This window comes from Scyliorhinus canicula, chromosome 9 (genome assembly GCF_902713615.1).
Source record: "Scyliorhinus canicula chromosome 9, sScyCan1.1, whole genome shotgun sequence".
Taxonomy (NCBI): Eukaryota; Metazoa; Chordata; class Chondrichthyes; order Carcharhiniformes; family Scyliorhinidae; genus Scyliorhinus; species Scyliorhinus canicula.
In genome coordinates this window covers 103,061,797-103,079,395 of record NC_052154.1, presented here as the reverse complement: position 1 = coordinate 103,079,395, position 17,599 = coordinate 103,061,797, and the positions used below count along the sequence as shown (strand labels likewise).

Genomic DNA, 17,599 nt, shown 5'->3' with positions numbered 1-17,599 from the left:
TACAAATGCAGACTTGTTCAAACAAGTTAAATGAGAAAGTTAAAGAAGTAAATAGATGCTGCAGAGTAGGTGTTTAGCACCAAACACATTAGTGAGCAAAGCAGAAATGCTTGACCCAGAGTAAAACTAGTCCTCTCCTGACAACCAATTTAATTTCATTGTCAAAATGTACAAAAATATGGACATGTTTGATCCAGTCACTAAACACAGGTATTATTTTGTTCAATGAATCAGAGCATAGGAATAAGCAAAGACAGTTTCAGAATTTGTGTGCTCCTTTTTGTACAGGCGAGAGTTTATACTGGAAATGCCAAATGTAAGTTCGAGCACAATCCCTGGAATCAGTTTAGCAACAGTCCTTTGACAGCATATGGTCTCTCTATTGGTCAGTGGGACTGGGGAAACAAGCTGAAGTGAGTATCCTCTGTGGAAGTATTTCACATTTTTAACTCTTGCCATGTGATTGTGAATGTGAAATCTGGAATTATAGTTTTAGACGTGGAGAGCAGGAAGATGTCTAGTTTTCACAATCTATTCTAACATTTCCAATTTTATGTAGCAATCACTTTGGGAAATAGGGAGATGACAAGTTTAAAAGCAAATATTTTCCAAACATGTATGTAACGTTAACAAGAACATCCATCTTTTTCAAACAAAATAAAGGAGAGGACTGAAGCTTCACATCAATAATGTGAGTCAGGTTTTGCAGCCAATTATGCTACATCCTATACAGGACTGTCAGGTTTCTGGTGAGTTGAGCGATTATATCAGATTTTCAATATCTAATACACTTACCAGGTGATAATATTTCTCCGTTGACTGTGCAGGAGCAACTTGTTGTTTCTGTCGTGCTGGGAGTCACTGTTACTGTTGTTGTTGGTTCGAGTGTAGTGCTGGGTGCTGTGGTGGTGTGACATTTTCCGGTGTACTTCAAAATTTCACAGCTCTTAGTACATAGAGTGAAATTACAGACGCCCGATTTACTTGAAGTTACGATAGCCTGTCCTGCAAGACAAAAGGCATGAAATATTTTAGGCACCTCATGGCAATTATCTAGGTATTTACTATATTATAATAAGAATCTTTTTAGTGTCACAAGTGAGCTTACATTAACACTGCAATGAAGTTACTGTGATTAGACCCTAGCCGCCTGATCAGGTACACTGAGGGAGAATACAGAATGTCCGATTCACCGAAAAAGATTAATTACACATAAATATACAGGTAACAGCATCTCATATTTTGAGAATGAAGAGCTAAGAATTAGTTTATATGTTTCGAGGGAAGAAATTTACACAGTTGGTTAAATAATGGATATGAAAAATAAAACTGCCTATATTAGGAGCTCAATATTTCATGAGCTCTAACAGCAGTCGACCCTCTGGTATTTGAATAATGTTGTGAATTGTTCATTCTGATATTTGTGTTTGGTTCATAAATCCAGAAGGCAATGTTCAAATGAGTTCAAAGAAGAAGTTAAGAACTAAATAGGTGCTGCAAGTGATTCCATTAGCACTTCACACAATAGTGAGCAAAGCTGAAATACGTGCCCAGAGAGTAAAACTTGTCCCTCCTTACACCAATTTCATTTCATTGTCCAAACGTACAAACATATGGACATATTTGATCCAGTCATAAAACACAGGTATGTGTTTGAACAATGAAGCAGAGCAAAGGGATGAGCAAAGAAAGTTTCCGATTTGTGGTGTCCTTTTTGAACAGGCTACAGATTATTTTGGAAACGTCAAATGAAATTCCGAGCACAATCGCTGGGACTCAGTTTAGCAAGTCGATTGACAGCATGAACATAGATCATACAGTGCAGAAGGAGGCCATTGGGACCATCGAGTCTGCACCAACCCACTTATGCCCACACTTCCTTTGTATCCCTGTAACCCAATAACCACTCGTAACGAGAGTATATTGTCTCTCAATTCGAAAAACTGAGCACCGAATGTTGCAGATTTATTGGTCCTTCTTGAACAGGCTACAGATTATTTCGGAAATGTCAAATGTAAATTCGAGCTCAATCGCTGGGATTGAGTTTAGCAGCAGTCCATTGACAGCATGTTGTCTCTCAATTCGTCAGTGGGACTCAAGGAAACAAGCAGAGGGGAGAAATGTTGTTGAAGTAATTAGCAACTGTTGCCATGTGATTGTGAATGTGAAATCTGGGATAATAGTTTTAGATGTGGAGAATAGGAAGATGTCGATTTCTCGACGATCAACCTCTGACATTTACAAACTTGTGTAGCAGCCAGATCACCATGGAGAATGGGGAGATGGCAAGTTTCAAAGTAACCTGTTCTCCAAACATGTGTGTAACATGAAACAAGAAGGTCCAACATGTGCTGAACAATGTAATGGAGATGATGGAGTTTCACATCAATAATGTGTCAGGCTTTGTAGCCAATTGTGATACATACTAGGCAGGACTGTCAGGTTTCTGGTGTGATCAGCGATTATGTCAGATTTTCAATATCTGATACACTTACCAGGTGATAATATTTCTCCATTGGCTGTGCAGGAGCAACTTGTTGTTTCTGTTGTGCTGGGAGTCACTGTTACTGTTGTTGTTGTTTCGAGTGTAGTGCTGGGCGCTGTGGTGGTGTGACATTTTCCGGTGTACTTCAAAATTTCACAGCTCTTAGTACATAGAGTGAAATTACAGACGCCTGATTTACTTGAAGTTACAATAGCCTGCCCTGAAAGAAAAAGGCCATGAAAAGATTTTAGGCATTTCATGATATCCAGGTATTTACGAAAGTTAATTACAAATAAATGTAGAGGTGAAAGCATCTCATATTTTGAGACTGAAGAGCAGAAAAAACGTTCATATGTTTGCACGGGATCAAATTTACACATCTGGTTAAGTAATGGATAAGACACATAGAACTGCACATATTAGAAGGTCAATATTTCATCAGTTCTAATTGTAGTCGTGCCTCTGGTATTTGAACAATGTTGTATGTTCTTTGTTTTGTTATTTGTGTTTGGTTTACAAATGCAGACTTGTTCAAACAAGTTAAATGAGAAAGTTAAAGAAGTAAATAAATGCTGCAGAGTAGGTGTTTAGCACCAAACACATTAGTGAGCAAAGCAGAAATGCTTGACCCAGAGTAAAACTAGTCCTCTCCTGACAACCAATTTAATTTTATTGTCAAAATGTACAAAAATATGGACATGTTTGATCCAGTCACTAAACACAGGTATTATTTGTTCAATGAATCAGAGCATAGGAATAAGCAAAGACAGTTTCAGAATTTGTGTGCTCCATTTTGTACAGTCGAGAGTTTATACTGGAAATGCCAAATGTAAGTTCGAGCACAATCCCTGGAATCAGTTTAGCAACAGTCCTTTGACAGCATGTGGTCTCTCTATTGGTCAGTGGGACTCGGGAAACAAGCTGAAGTGAACATCCTCAGTGGATATATTTCACATTTTTAACTCTTGCCATGTGATTGTGAATGTGAAACCTGGAATAATAGTTTTAGATGTGGAGAGCTGGAAGATGTCTAGTTTTCACAATCTATTCTAACATTTCCAATTTTATGTAGCAGACAATCACTTTGGGAAATAGGGAGATGACAAGTTTAAAAGCAAATATTTTCCAAACATGTATGTAACATTAACAAGAACATCCATCTTGTTTCAAACAAAATAAAGGAGAAGACTGAAGCTTCACATCAATAATGTGAGTCAGGTTTTCCGGCCAATTATGCTACATCCTATACCGGACTGTCAGGTTTCTGGTGAGTTGAGTGATTTTCAATATCTAATACACTTACCAGGTGATAATATTTCTCCGTTGACTGAGCAGGAGCAACTTGTTGTTTCTGTTGTGCTGGGAGTTACTGTTACCGTTGTTGTTGGTTCGAGTGTAGTGCTGGGCGCTGTGGTGGTGTGACATTTTCCGGTGTACTTCAAAATTTCACAGCTCTTAGTACATAGAGTGAAATTACAGACGCCCGATTTACTTGAAGTTACGATAGCCTGTCCTGCAAGACAAAAGGCATGAAATATTTTAGACACCTCATGGCAATTATCTAGGTATTTACTATATTATAACAAGATTCTTTTTAGTGTCACAAGTGAGCTTACATTAACACTGCAATGAAGTTACTGTGATTAGACTCTAGCCGCCTGATCAGGTACACTGAGGGAGAATACAGAATGTCCGATTCACAGAAAAAGCTTAATTGCACATAAATATACAGGTAACAGCATCTCATATTTTGAGAATGAAGAACTAAGAATTAGTTTATATGTTTCAAGGGAAGAGATTTACACAGTTGGTTAAATAATGGATATGAAAAATAAAACTGCCGATATTAGGAGCTCAATATTTCATGAGCTCTAACAGCTGTCGACCCTCTGGTATTTGAATAATGTTGAGAATTGTTTGTTCTGATATTTGTGTTTGTTTCATAAATCCAGAAGGCAATGTTCAAATGAGTTAAAAGAAGAAGTTAAGAACTAAATAGGTGCTGCAAGTGATTCCATTAGCACTTCACACATTCGTGAGCAAAGCAGAAATACGTGCCCAGAGAGTAAAACTTGTCCCTCCTTACACCAATTTCATTTCATTGTCCAAACGTACAAACATATGGACATGTTTGATCCAGTCATAAAACACAGGTATGTGTTTGAACAATGAAGCAGAGCAAAGGGATGAGCTAAGAAAGTTTCCGATTTGTGGTGTCCTTTTTGAACAGGCTACAGATTATTTTGGAAACGTCAAATGAAATTCCGAGCACAATCGCTGGGACTCAGTTTAGCAAGTCGATTGACAGCATGAACATAGATCATACAGTGCAGAAGGAGGCCATTGGGACCATCGAGTCTGCACCAAACCACTTATGCCCTCACTGCCTTTGTATCCCTGTAACCCAATAACCCCTCGTAACGAGAGTATATTGTCTCTCCATTCGAAAAATTGAGCACTGAATGTTGCAGATTTATAGGTCCTTTTTGAACAGGCTACAGATTATTTCGGAAATGTCAAAAGTAAATTCGAGTTCAATCGCTGGGATTGAGTTTAGCAGCAGTCCATTGACAGCATGTTGTCTCTCAATTCGTCAATGGGACTCAAGGAAACAACCAGAGGAGAGAAATGTTGTGAAAGTAATTAGCAACTTTTGCCATGTGATTGTGAATGTGAAATCTGGGATAATAGTTTTAGATGTGGAGAACAGGAAGATGTCGATTTCTCGACGATCAACCTCTGACATTTACAAACTTGTGTAGCAGCCAGATCACCATGGAGAATGGGGAGATGGCAAGTTTCAAAGTAACCTGTTCTCCAAACATGTGTGTAACATGAAACAAGAAGGTCCAACATGTGCTGAACAATGTAATGGAGATGATGGAGTTTCACATCAATAATGTGTCAGGCTTTGTAGCCAATTGTGATACATACTAGGCAGGACTGTCAGGTTTCTTGTGTGATCAGTGATTATGTCAGATTTTCAATATCTAATACACTTACCAGGTGATAATATTTCTCCATTGGCTGTGCAGGAGCAACTTGTTGTTTCTGTTCGTGCTGGGAGTCACTGTTACTGTTGTTGTTGTTTCGAGTGTAGTGCTAGGCGCTGTGGTGGTGTGACATTTTCCGGTGTACTTCAAAATTTCACAGCTCTTAGTACATAGAGTGAAATTACAGACGCCTGATTTACTTGAAGTTACAATAGCCTGCCCTGAAAGAAAAAGGCCATGAAAAGATTTTAGGCATCTCATGGTATCCAGATAATTACGAAAGTTAATTACAAATAAATGTAGAGGTGAAAGCATCTCATATTTTGAGACTGAAGAGCAGAAAAAACGTTCATATGTTTGCACGGGATCAAATTTACACATCTGGTTAAGTAATGGATGAGACAAATAGAACTGCACATATTAGAAGGTCAATATTTCATCAGTTCTAATTGTAGTCGTGCCTCTGGTATTTGAACAATGTTGTATGTTCTTTGTTTTGTTATTTGTGTTTGGTTTACAAATGCAGACTTGTTCAAACAAGTTAAATGAGAAAGTTAAAGAAGTAAATAGATGCTGCAGAGTAGGTGTTTAGCACCAAACACATTAGTGAGCAAAGCAGAAATGCTTGACCCAGAGTAAAACTAGTCCTCTCCTGACAACCAATTTAATTTCATTGTCAAAATGTACAACAATATGGACATATTTGATCCAGTCACTAAACACAGGTATTATTTTGTTCAATGAATCAGAGCATAGGAATAAGCAAAGACAGTTTCAGAATTTGTGTGCTCCTTTTTGTACAGGCGAGAGTTTATACTGGAAATGCCAAATGTAAGTTCGAGCACAATCCCTGGAATCAGTTTAGCAACAGTCCTTTGACAGCATATGGTCTCTCTATTGGTCAGTGGGACTGGGGAAACAAGCTGAAGTGAGTATCCTCTGTGGAAGTATTTCACATTTTTAACTCTTGCCATGTGATTGTGAATGTGAAATCTGGAATTATAGTTTTAGACGTGGAGAGCAGGAAGATGTCTAGTTTTCACAATCTATTCTAACATTTCCAATTTTATGTAGCAATCACTTTGGGAAATAGGGAGATGACAAGTTTAAAAGCAAATATTTTCCAAACATGTATGTAACGTTAACAAGAACATCCATCTTTTTCAAACAAAATAAAGGAGAGGACTGAAGCTTCACATCAATAATGTGAGTCAGGTTTTGCAGCCAATTATGCTACATCCTATACAGGACTGTCAGGTTTCTGGTGAGTTGAGCGATTATATCAGATTTTCAATATCTAATACACTTACCAGGTGATAATATTTCTCCGTTGACTGTGCAGGAGCAACTTGTTGTTTCTGTCGTGCTGGGAGTCACTGTTACTGTTGTTGTTGGTTCGAGTGTAGTGCTGGGTGCTGTGGTGGTGTGACATTTTCCGGTGTACTTCAAAATTTCACAGCTCTTAGTACATAGAGTGAAATTACAGACGCCCGATTTACTTGAAGTTACGATAGCCTGTCCTGCAAGACAAAAGGCATGAAATATTTTAGGCACCTCATGGCAATTATCTAGGTATTTACTATATTATAATAAGAATCTTTTTAGTGTCACAAGTGAGCTTACATTAACACTGCAATGAAGTTACTGTGATTAGACCCTAGCCGCCTGATCAGGTACACTGAGGGAGAATACAGAATGTCCGATTCACCGAAAAAGATTAATTACACATAAATATACAGGTAACAGCATCTCATATTTTGAGAATGAAGAGCTAAGAATTAGTTTATATGTTTCGAGGGAAGAAATTTACACAGTTGGTTAAATAATGGATATGAAAAATAAAACTGCCTATATTAGGAGCTCAATATTTCATGAGCTCTAACAGCAGTCGACACTCTGGTATTTGAATAATGTTGTGAATTGTTCATTCTGATATTTGTGTTTGGTTCATAAATCCAGAAGGCAATGTTCAAATGAGTTCAAAGAAGAAGTTAAGAACTAAATAGGTGCTGCAAGTGATTCCATTAGCACTTCACACAATAGTGAGCAAAGCTGAAATACGTGCCCAGAGAGTAAAACTTGTCCCTCCTTACACCAATTTCATTTCATTGTCCAAACGTACAAACATATGGACATATTTGATCCAGTCATAAAACACAGGTATGTGTTTGAACAATGAAGCAGAGCAAAGGGATGAGCAAAGAAAGTTTCCGATTTGTGGTGTCCTTTTTGAACAGGCTACAGATTATTTTGGAAACGTCAAATGAAATTCCGAGCACAATCGCTGGGACTCAGTTTAGCAAGTCGATTGACAGCATGAACATAGATCATACAGTGCAGAAGGAGGCCATTGGGACCATCGAGTCTGCACCAACCCACTTATGCCCACACTTCCTTTGTATCCCTGTAACCCAATAACCACTCGTAACGAGAGCATATTGTCTCTCAATTCGAAAAACTGAGCACCGAATGTTGCAGATTTATAGGTCCTTCTTGAACAGGCTATAGATTATTTCGGAAATGTCAAATGTAAATTTGAGTTCAATCGCTGGGATTGAGTTTAGCAGCAGTCCATTGACAGCATGTTGTCTCTCAATTCGTCAGTGGGACTCAAGGAAACAAGCAGAGGGGAGAAATGTTGTTGAAGTAATTAGCAACTGTTGCCATGTGATTGTGAATGTGAAATCTGGGATAATAGTTTTAGATGTGGAGAATAGGAAGATGTCGATTTCTCGACGATCAACCTCTGACATTTACAAACTTGTGTAGCAGCCAGATCACCATGGAGAATGGGGAGATGGCAAGTTTCAAAGTAACCTGTTCTCCAAACATGTGTGTAACATGAAACAAGAAGGTCCAACATGTGCTGAACAATGTAATGGAGATGATGGAGTTTCACATCAATAATGTGTCAGGCTTTGTAGCCAATTGTGATACATACTAGGCAGGACTGTCAGGTTTCTTGTGTGATCAGTGATTATGTCAGATTTTCAATATCTAATACACTTACCAGGTGATAATATTTCTCCATTGGCTGTGCAGGAGCAACTTGTTGTTTCTGTCGTGCTGGGAGTCACTGTTACTGTTGTTGTTGTTTCGAGTGTAGTGCTAGGCGCTGTGGTGGTGTGACATTTTCCGGTGTACTTCAAAATTTCACAGCTCTTAGTACATAGAGTGAAATTACAGACGCCTGATTTACTTGAAGTTACAATAGCCTGCCCTGAAAGAAAAAGGCCATGAAAAGATTTTAGGCATCTCATGGTATCCAGATAATTACGAAAGTTAATTACAAATAAATGTAGAGGTGAAAGCATCTCATATTTTGAGACTGAAGAGCAGAAAAAACGTTCATATGTTTGCACGGGATCAAATTTACACATCTGGTTAAGTAATGGATAAGACAATTAGAACCGCACATATTAGAAGGTCAATATTTCATCAGTTCTAATTGTAGTCGTGCCTCTGGTATTTGAACAATGTTGTATGTTCTTTGTTTTGTTATTTGTGTTTGGTTTACAAATGCAGACTTGTTCAAACAAGTTAAATGAGAAAGTTAAAGAAGTAAATAAATGCTGCAGAGTAGGTGTTTAGCACCAAACACATTAGTGAGCAAAGCAGAAATGCTTGACCCAGAGTAAAACTAGTCCTCTCCTGACAACCAATTTAATTTCATTGTCAAAATGTACCAAAATATGGACATATTTAATCCAGTCACTAAACACAGGTATTTATTTGTTCAATGAATCAGAGCATAGGAATAAGCAAAGACAGTTTCAGAATTTGTGTGCTCCCTTTTGTAGTCGAGAGTTTATACTGGAAATGCCAAATGTAAGTTCGAGCACAATCCCTGGAATCAGTTTAGCAACAGTCCTTTGATAGCATGTGGTCTCTCTATTCGTCAGTGGGACTGGGGAAACAAGCTGAAGTGAGTATCCTCTGTGGATATATTTCACATTTTTAACTCTTGCCATGTGATTGTGAATGTGAAATCTGGAATTATAGTTTTAGACGTGGAGAGCAGGAAGATGTCTAGTTTTCACAATCTATTCTAACATTTCCAATTTTATGTAGCAATCACTTTGGGAAATAGGGAGATGACAAGTTTAAAAGCAAATATTTTCCAAACATGTATGTAACGTTAACAAGAACATCCATCTTTTTCAAACAAAATAAAGGAGAGGACTGAAGCTTCACATCAATAATGTGAGTCAGGTTTTGCAGCCAATTATGCTACATCCTATACAGGACTGTCAGGTTTCTGGTGAGTTGAGCGATTATATCAGATTTTCAATATCTAATACACTTACCAGGTGATAATATTTCTCCGTTGACTGTGCAGGAGCAACTTGTTGTTTCTGTCGTGCTGGGAGTCACTGTTACTGTTGTTGTTGGTTCGAGTGTAGTGCTGGGTGCTGTGGTGGTGTGACATTTTCCGGTGTACTTCAAAATTTCACAGCTCTTAGTACATAGAGTGAAATTACAGACGCCCGATTTACTTGAAGTTACGATAGCCTGTCCTGCAAGACAAAAGGCATGAAATATTTTAGGCACCTCATGGCAATTATCTAGGTATTTACTATATTATAATAAGAATCTTTTTAGTGTCACAAGTGAGCTTACATTAACACTGCAATGAAGTTACTGTGATTAGACCCTAGCCGCCTGATCAGGTACACTGAGGGAGAATACAGAATGTCCGATTCACCGAAAAAGATTAATTACACATAAATATACAGGTAACAGCATCTCATATTTTGAGAATGAAGAGCTAAGAATTAGTTTATATGTTTCGAGGGAAGAAATTTACACAGTTGGTTAAATAATGGATATGAAAAATAAAACTGCCTATATTAGGAGCTCAATATTTCATGAGCTCTAACAGCAGTCGACACTCTGGTATTTGAATAATGTTGTGAATTGTTCATTCTGATATTTGTGTTTGGTTCATAAATCCAGAAGGCAATGTTCAAATGAGTTCAAAGAAGAAGTTAAGAACTAAATAGGTGCTGCAAGTGATTCCATTAGCACTTCACACAATAGTGAGCAAAGCTGAAATACGTGCCCAGAGAGTAAAACTTGTCCCTCCTTACACCAATTTCATTTCATTGTCCAAACGTACAAACATATGGACATATTTGATCCAGTCATAAAACACAGGTATGTGTTTGAACAATGAAGCAGAGCAAAGGGATGAGCAAAGAAAGTTTCCGTTTTGTGGTGTCCTTTTTGAACAGGCTACAGATTATTTTGGAAACGTCAAATGAAATTCCGAGCACAATCACTGGGACTCAGTTTAGCAAGTCGATTGACAGCATGAACATAGATCATACAGTGCAGAAGGAGGCCATTTGGACCATCGAGTCTGCACCAACCCACTTATGCCCACACTTCCTTTGTATCCCTGTAACCCAATAACCACTCGTAACGAGAGCATATTGTCTCTCAATTCGAAAAACTGAGCACCGAATGTTGCAGATTTATAGGTCCTTTTGAACAGGCGATAGATTATTTTGGAAATGTCAAATGTAAATTTGAGCACAATCGCTGGGATTGAGATTAGCAGCAGTCCATTGACAGCATGTTGTCTCTCAATTCGTCAATGGGACTCAAGGAAACAAGCAGAGGGGAGAAATGTTGTTGAAGTAATTAGCAACTGTTGCCATGTGATTGTGAATGTGAAATCCGAGATATTTGTTTTAGATGTGGAGAAGAGGAAGATGTCGATTTCTAGACGATCAACCTCTGACATTTACAAACTTGTGTAGCAGCCAGATCTCCATGAAGAATGGGGAGATGGCAAGTTTCAAAGTAACCTGTTCTCCAAACATGTGTGTAACAGGAAACAAGAAGGTCCAACATGTGCTGAACAATGTAATGGAGATGATGGAGTTTCACATCAATAATGTGTCAGGCTTTGTAGCCAATTGTTATACATACTAGGCAGGACTGTCAGGTTTCTGGTGTGATCAGCGATTATGTCAGATTTTCAATATCTGAAACACTTACCAGGTGATAATATTTCTCCATTGGCTGTGCAGGAGCAACTTGTTGTTTCTGTTGTGCTGGGAGTCACTGTTACTGTTGTTGTTGTTTCGAGTGTAGTGCTGGGCGCTGTGGTGGTGTGACATTTTCCGGTGTACTTCAAAATTTCACAGCTCTTAGTACATAGAGTGAAATTACAGACGCCTGATTTACTTGAAGTTACAATAGCCTGCCCTGAAAGAAAAAGGCCATGAAAAGATTTTAGGCATCTCATGGTATCCAGATATTTACGAAAGTTAATTACAAATAAATGTAGAGGTGAAAGCATCTCATATTTTGAGACTGAAGAGCAGAAAAAACGTTCATATGTTTGCACGGGATCAAATTTACACATCTGGTTAAGTAATGGATAAGACACATAGAACTGCACATATTAGAAGGTCAATATTTCATCAGTTCTAATTGTAGTCGTGCCTCTGGTATTTGAACAATGTTGTATGTTCTTTGTTTTGTTATTTGTGTTTGGTTTACAAATGCAGACTTGTTCAAACAAGTTAAATGAGAAAGTTAAAGAAGTAAATAAATGCTGCAGAGTAGGTGTTTAGCACCAAACACATTAGTGAGCAAAGCAGAAATGCTTGACCCAGAGTAAAACTAGTCCTCTCCTGACAACCAATTTAATTTCATTGTCAAAATGTACAAAAATATGGACATGTTTGATCCAGTCACTAAACACAGGTATTATTTTGTTCAATGAATCAGAGCATAGGAATAAGCAAAGACAGTTTCAGAATTTGTGTGCTCCTTTTTGTACAGGCGAGAGTTTATACTGGAAATGCCAAATGTAAGTTCGAGCAAAATCCCTGGAATCAGTTTAGCAACAGTCCTTTGACAGCATGTGGTCTCTCTATTGGTCAGTGGGACTGGGGAAACAAGCTGAAGTGAGCATCCTCAGTGGATATATTTCACATTTTTAACTCTTGCCATGTGATTGTGAATGTGAAACCTGGAATAATAGTTTTAGATGTGGAGAGCTGGAAGATGTCTAGTTTTCACAATCTATTCTAACATTTCCAATTTTATGTAGCAGACAATCACTTTGGGAAATAGGGAGATGACAAGTTTAAAAGCAAATATTTTCCAAACATGTATGTAACGTTAAAAAGAACATGCATCTTGTTTCAAACAAAATAAAGGAGAAGACTGAAGCTTCACATCAATAATGTGAGTCAGGTTTTCCGGCCAATTATGCTACATCCTATACCGGACTGTCAGGTTTCTGGTGAGTTGAGCGATTTTCAATATCTAATACACTTACCAGGTGATAATATTTCTCCGTTGACTGAGCAGGAGCAGCTTGTTGTTTCTGTTGTGCGGGGAGTTACTGTTACCGTTGTTGTTGGTTCGAGTGTAGTGCTGGGCGCTGTGGTGGTGTGACATTTTCCGGTGTACTTCAAAATTTCACAGCTCTTAGTACATAGAGTGAAATTACAGACGCCCGATTTACTTGAAGTTACGATAGCCTGTCCTGCAAGACAAAAGGCATGAAATATTTTAGACACCTCATGGCAATTATCTAGGTATTTACTATATTATAACAAGATTCTTTTTAGTGTCACAAGTGAGCTTACATTAACACTGCAATGAAGTTACTGTGATTCGACTCTAGCCGCCTGATCAGGTACACTGAGGGAGAATACAGAATGTCCGATTCACAGAAAAAGCTTAATTGCACATAAATATACAGGTAACAGCATCTCATATTTTGAGAATGAAGAACTAAGAATTAGTTTATATGTTTCAAGGGAAGAGATTTACACAGTTGGTTAAATAATGGATATGAAAAATAAAACTGCCGATATTAGGAGCTCAATATTTCATGAGCTCTAACAGCTGTCGACCCTCTGGTATTTGAATAATGTTGAGAATTGTTTGTTCTGATATTTGTGTTTGTTTCATAAATCCAGAAGGCAATGTTCAAATGAGTTAAAAGAAGAAGTTAAGAACTAAATAGGTGCTGCAAGTGATTCCATTAGCACTTCACACATTCGTGAGCAAAGCAGAAATACGTGCCCAGAGAGTAAAACTTGTCCCTCCTTACACCAATTTCATTTCATTGTCCAAACGTACAAATATATGGACATGTTTGATCCAGTCATAAAACACAGGTATGTGTTTGAACAATGAAGCAGAGCAAAGGGATGAGCAAAGAAAGTTTCCGATTTGTGGTGTCCTTTTTGAACAGGCTACAGATTATTTTGGAAACGTCAAATGAAATTCCGAGCACAATCGCTGGGACTCAGTTTAGCAAGTCGATTGACAGCATGAACATAGATCATACAGTGCAGAAGGAGGCCATTGGGACCATCGAGTCTGCACCAACCCACTTATGCCCACACTTCCTTTGTATCCCTGTAACCCAATAACCACTCGTAACGAGAGCATATTGTCTCTCAATTCGAAAAACTGAGCACCGAATGTTGCAGATTTATAGGTCCTTTTTGAACAGGCGATAGATTATTTTGGAAATGTCGAATGTAAATTTGAGCACAATCGCTGGGATTGAGTTCAGCAGCAGTCCATTGACAGCATGTTGTCTCTCAATTCGTCAATGGGACACAAGGAAACAAGCAGAGGGAGAAATGTTGTTGAAGTAATTAGCAACTGTTGCCATGTGATTGTGAATGTGAAATCCGAGATATTTGTTTTAGATGTGGAGAAGAGGAAAATGTCGATTTCTCGACGATCAACCTCTGACATTTACAAACTTGTGTAGCAGCCAGATCAACATGGAGAATGGGGAGATGACACGTTTCAAAGTAACCTGTTCTCCAAACATGTGTGTAACATGAAACAAGAAGGTCCAACATGTGCTGAACAATGTAATGGAGATGATGGAGTTTCACATCAATAATGTGTCAGGCTTTGTAGCCAATTGTTATACATACTAGGCAGGACTGTCAGGTTTCTGGTGTGATCAGCGATTATGTCAGATTTTCAATATCTGAAACACTTACCAGGTGATAATATTTCTCCATTGGCTGTGCAGGAGCAACTTGTTGTTTCTGTTGTGCTGGGAGTCACTGTTACTGTTGTTGTTGTTTCGAGTGTAGTGCTGGGCGCTGTGGTGGTGTGACATTTTCCGGTGTACTTCAAAATTTCACAGCTCTTAGTACATAGAGTGAAATTACAGACGCCTGATTTACTTGAAGTTACAATTGCCTGCCCTGAAAGAAAAAGGCCATGAAAAGATTTTAGGCATCTCATGGTATCCAGGTATTTACGAAAGTTAATTACAAATAAATGTAGAGGTGAAAGCATCTCATATTTTGAGACTGAAGAGCAGAAAAAACTTTCATATTTTGCACGGGATAAAATTTACACATCTGGTGAAGTAATGGATAAGACAAATAGAACTGCACATATTAGAAGGTCAATATTTCATCAGTTCTAATTGTAGTTGTGACTCTGGTATTTGGAAAATGTTGTATGTTCTTTGTTTTGTTATTTGTTGTAGGTTCAGAAATGCAGACTTGTTCAAACAAGTTAAATGAGAAAGTTAAAGAAGTAAATAAATGCTGCAGAGTAGGTGTTTAGCACCAAACACATTAGTGAGCAAAGCAGAAATGCTTGACCCAGAGTAAAACTAGTCCTCTCCTGACAACCAATTTAATTTCATTGTCAAAATGTACCAAAATATGGACATGTTTGATGCAGTCACTGAACACAGGTATTATTTTGTTCAATGAATCAGAGCAAAGGAATAAGCAAAGACAGTTTCAGAATTTGTGTGCTCCTTTTTGTACAGGCGAGAGTTTATACTGGAAATGCCAAATGTAAGTTCGAGCACAATCCCTGGAATCAGTTTAGCAACAGTCCTTTGACAGCATGTGGTCTCTCTATTGGTCAGTGGGACTCGGGAAACAAGCTGAAGTGAGCATCCTCTTTGGAAATATTTCACATTTTTAACTCTTGCCATGTGATTGTAAATGTGAAATCTGGAATAATAGTTTTAGATGTGGAGAGCAAGAAGATGTCTAGTTTTCACAATCTATTCTAACATTTCCAGTTTCATGTAGCAGACAATCACTTTGGGAAATAGGGAGATGACAAGTTTAAAAGCAAATATTTTCCAAACATCTATGTAATGTTAACAAGAACATCCAACTTGTATCAAACAAAATAAAGGAGAGGACTGAAGCTTCACATCAATAATGTGAGTCAGGTTTTGCAGCCAATTATGCTACATCCTATACAGGACTGTCAGGTTTCTGGTGAGTTGAGCGATTATACCAGATTTTCAATATCTAATATACTTACCAGGTGATAATATTTCTCCGTTGACTGTGCAGGAGCAACTTGTTGTTTCTGTCGTGCTGGGAGTCACTGTTACTGTTGTTGTTGGTTCGAGTGTAGTGCTGGGTGCTGTGGTGGTGTGACATTTTCCGGTGTACTTCAAAATTTCACAGCTCTTAGTACATAGAGTGAAATTACAGACGCCTGATTTACTTGAAGTTACGATAGCCTGTCCTGCAAGACAAAAGGCATGAAATATTTTAGGCACCTCATGGCAATTATCTAGGTATTTACTATATTATAATAAGAATCTTTTTAGTGTCACAAGTGAGCTTACATTAACACTGCAATGAAGTTACTGTGATCAGACCCTAGCCGCCTGATCAGGTACACTGAGGGAGAATACAGAATGTCCGATTCACAGAAAATGCTTAATTACACATAAATATACAGGTAACAGCATCTCATATTTTGAGAATGAAGAACTAAGAATTAGTTTATATGTTTCAAGGGAAGAGATTTACACAGTTTGTTAAATAATGTCTATGAAAAATAAAACTGCCTATATTAGGAGCTCAATATTTCATCAGCTCTAACAGCAGTCGCACCTCTGGTATTTGAATAATGTTGTGAATTGTTCCTTCTGATATTTGTGTTTGTTTCATAAATCCAGAAGGCAATGTTCAAATGAGTTAAAAGAAGAAGTTAAGAACTAAATAGATGCTGCAAGTGATTCCATTAGCACTTCACACATTAGTGAGCAAAGCAGAAATACGTGCCCAGAGAGTAAAACTTGTCCATCCTTACACCAATTTCATTTCATTGTCCAAACGTACAAACATATGGACATGTTTGATCCAGTCATAAAACACAGGTATGTGTTTGATCAATGAAGCAGAGCAAAGGGATGAGCAAGAAAGTTTCCGAATTGTGGTGTCCTTTTGAACAGGCTACAGATTATTTTGGAAACGTCAAATGAAATTTGGAGCACAATCGCTGGGACTCAGTTTAGCAAGTCCATTGACAGCATGAACATAGATCATACAGTGCAGAAGGAGGCCATTCGGACCATCGAGTCTGCACCAACCCACTTATGCCCTCACTTCCATTGTATCCCTGTAACCCAATAACCACTCGTAACGAGAGCATATTGTCTCTCAATTTAAAACATTGAGCACCGAATGTTGCAGATTTATAGGTCCTTTTTGAACAGGAGATAGATTCTATTGGAAATGTCAAATGTAAATTCGAGCACAATCGCTGGGATTCAGTTTAGCAACAGTCTATTTACAGCATGTTTTTAAAAAAATATTTTTTAATTCCCCTTTTTCGCATTTTCTCTCCAATTTACACCCGCCAACAATAAACAATAATCAGGAGCAAATATGTCAATCCCCATATCAATAACAACAATCCCATCCTCCCACCAAACCCAAAACATTCACCCACATGTTCACATAAACAACTGACAAAAAGGAATCAGGAATCCCCCACAGCCCCCATTAACACGCATCGCCCACCTCCCCCCCAGCCCTCCCACCCACCCCCCCAACTAATGTTCGATGTTATCCAGTTCTTGAAAGTGCATAATGAATAATGCCCCTGAATTGTAGAATCCCTCCGTCCTTCCCCTCAGTTCAAACTTAACCTTCTCAGGAGTCAAGAATTCCAACAGGTCCCCCCGCCATGCCAGGGCACAGGGTGGAGAGGCTGCTCTCCATCCCATTAAGATCCGCCTGCGGGCGATCAACGAGTCGAAGGCTACAACATCTGCCTCCGCACCTGTTTCCAACCCTGGCTGTCTGACACCCCAAAGATGGCCGCCCGGGGACCCGGGACCGGT

General features: G+C 38.4%; 1 protein-coding gene across 1 annotated transcript in view; it reads right to left on the bottom strand.

Annotated features, from left to right (window-relative positions):
* Positions 1–17,599, bottom strand: part of LOC119970929 (mucin-5AC-like) — a 152,637-nt gene that overhangs the window by 57,596 nt on the left and 77,442 nt on the right. The window contains 10 exon segments of the mRNA XM_038806038.1: positions 796–1,005; positions 2,496–2,705; positions 3,789–3,998; positions 6,789–6,998; positions 8,489–8,698; positions 9,786–9,995; positions 11,485–11,694; positions 12,779–12,988; positions 14,478–14,687; positions 15,781–15,990. Coding sequence (XP_038661966.1) covers positions 796–1,005; positions 2,496–2,705; positions 3,789–3,998; positions 6,789–6,998; positions 8,489–8,698; positions 9,786–9,995; positions 11,485–11,694; positions 12,779–12,988; positions 14,478–14,687; positions 15,781–15,990 — 2,100 coding nt within the window.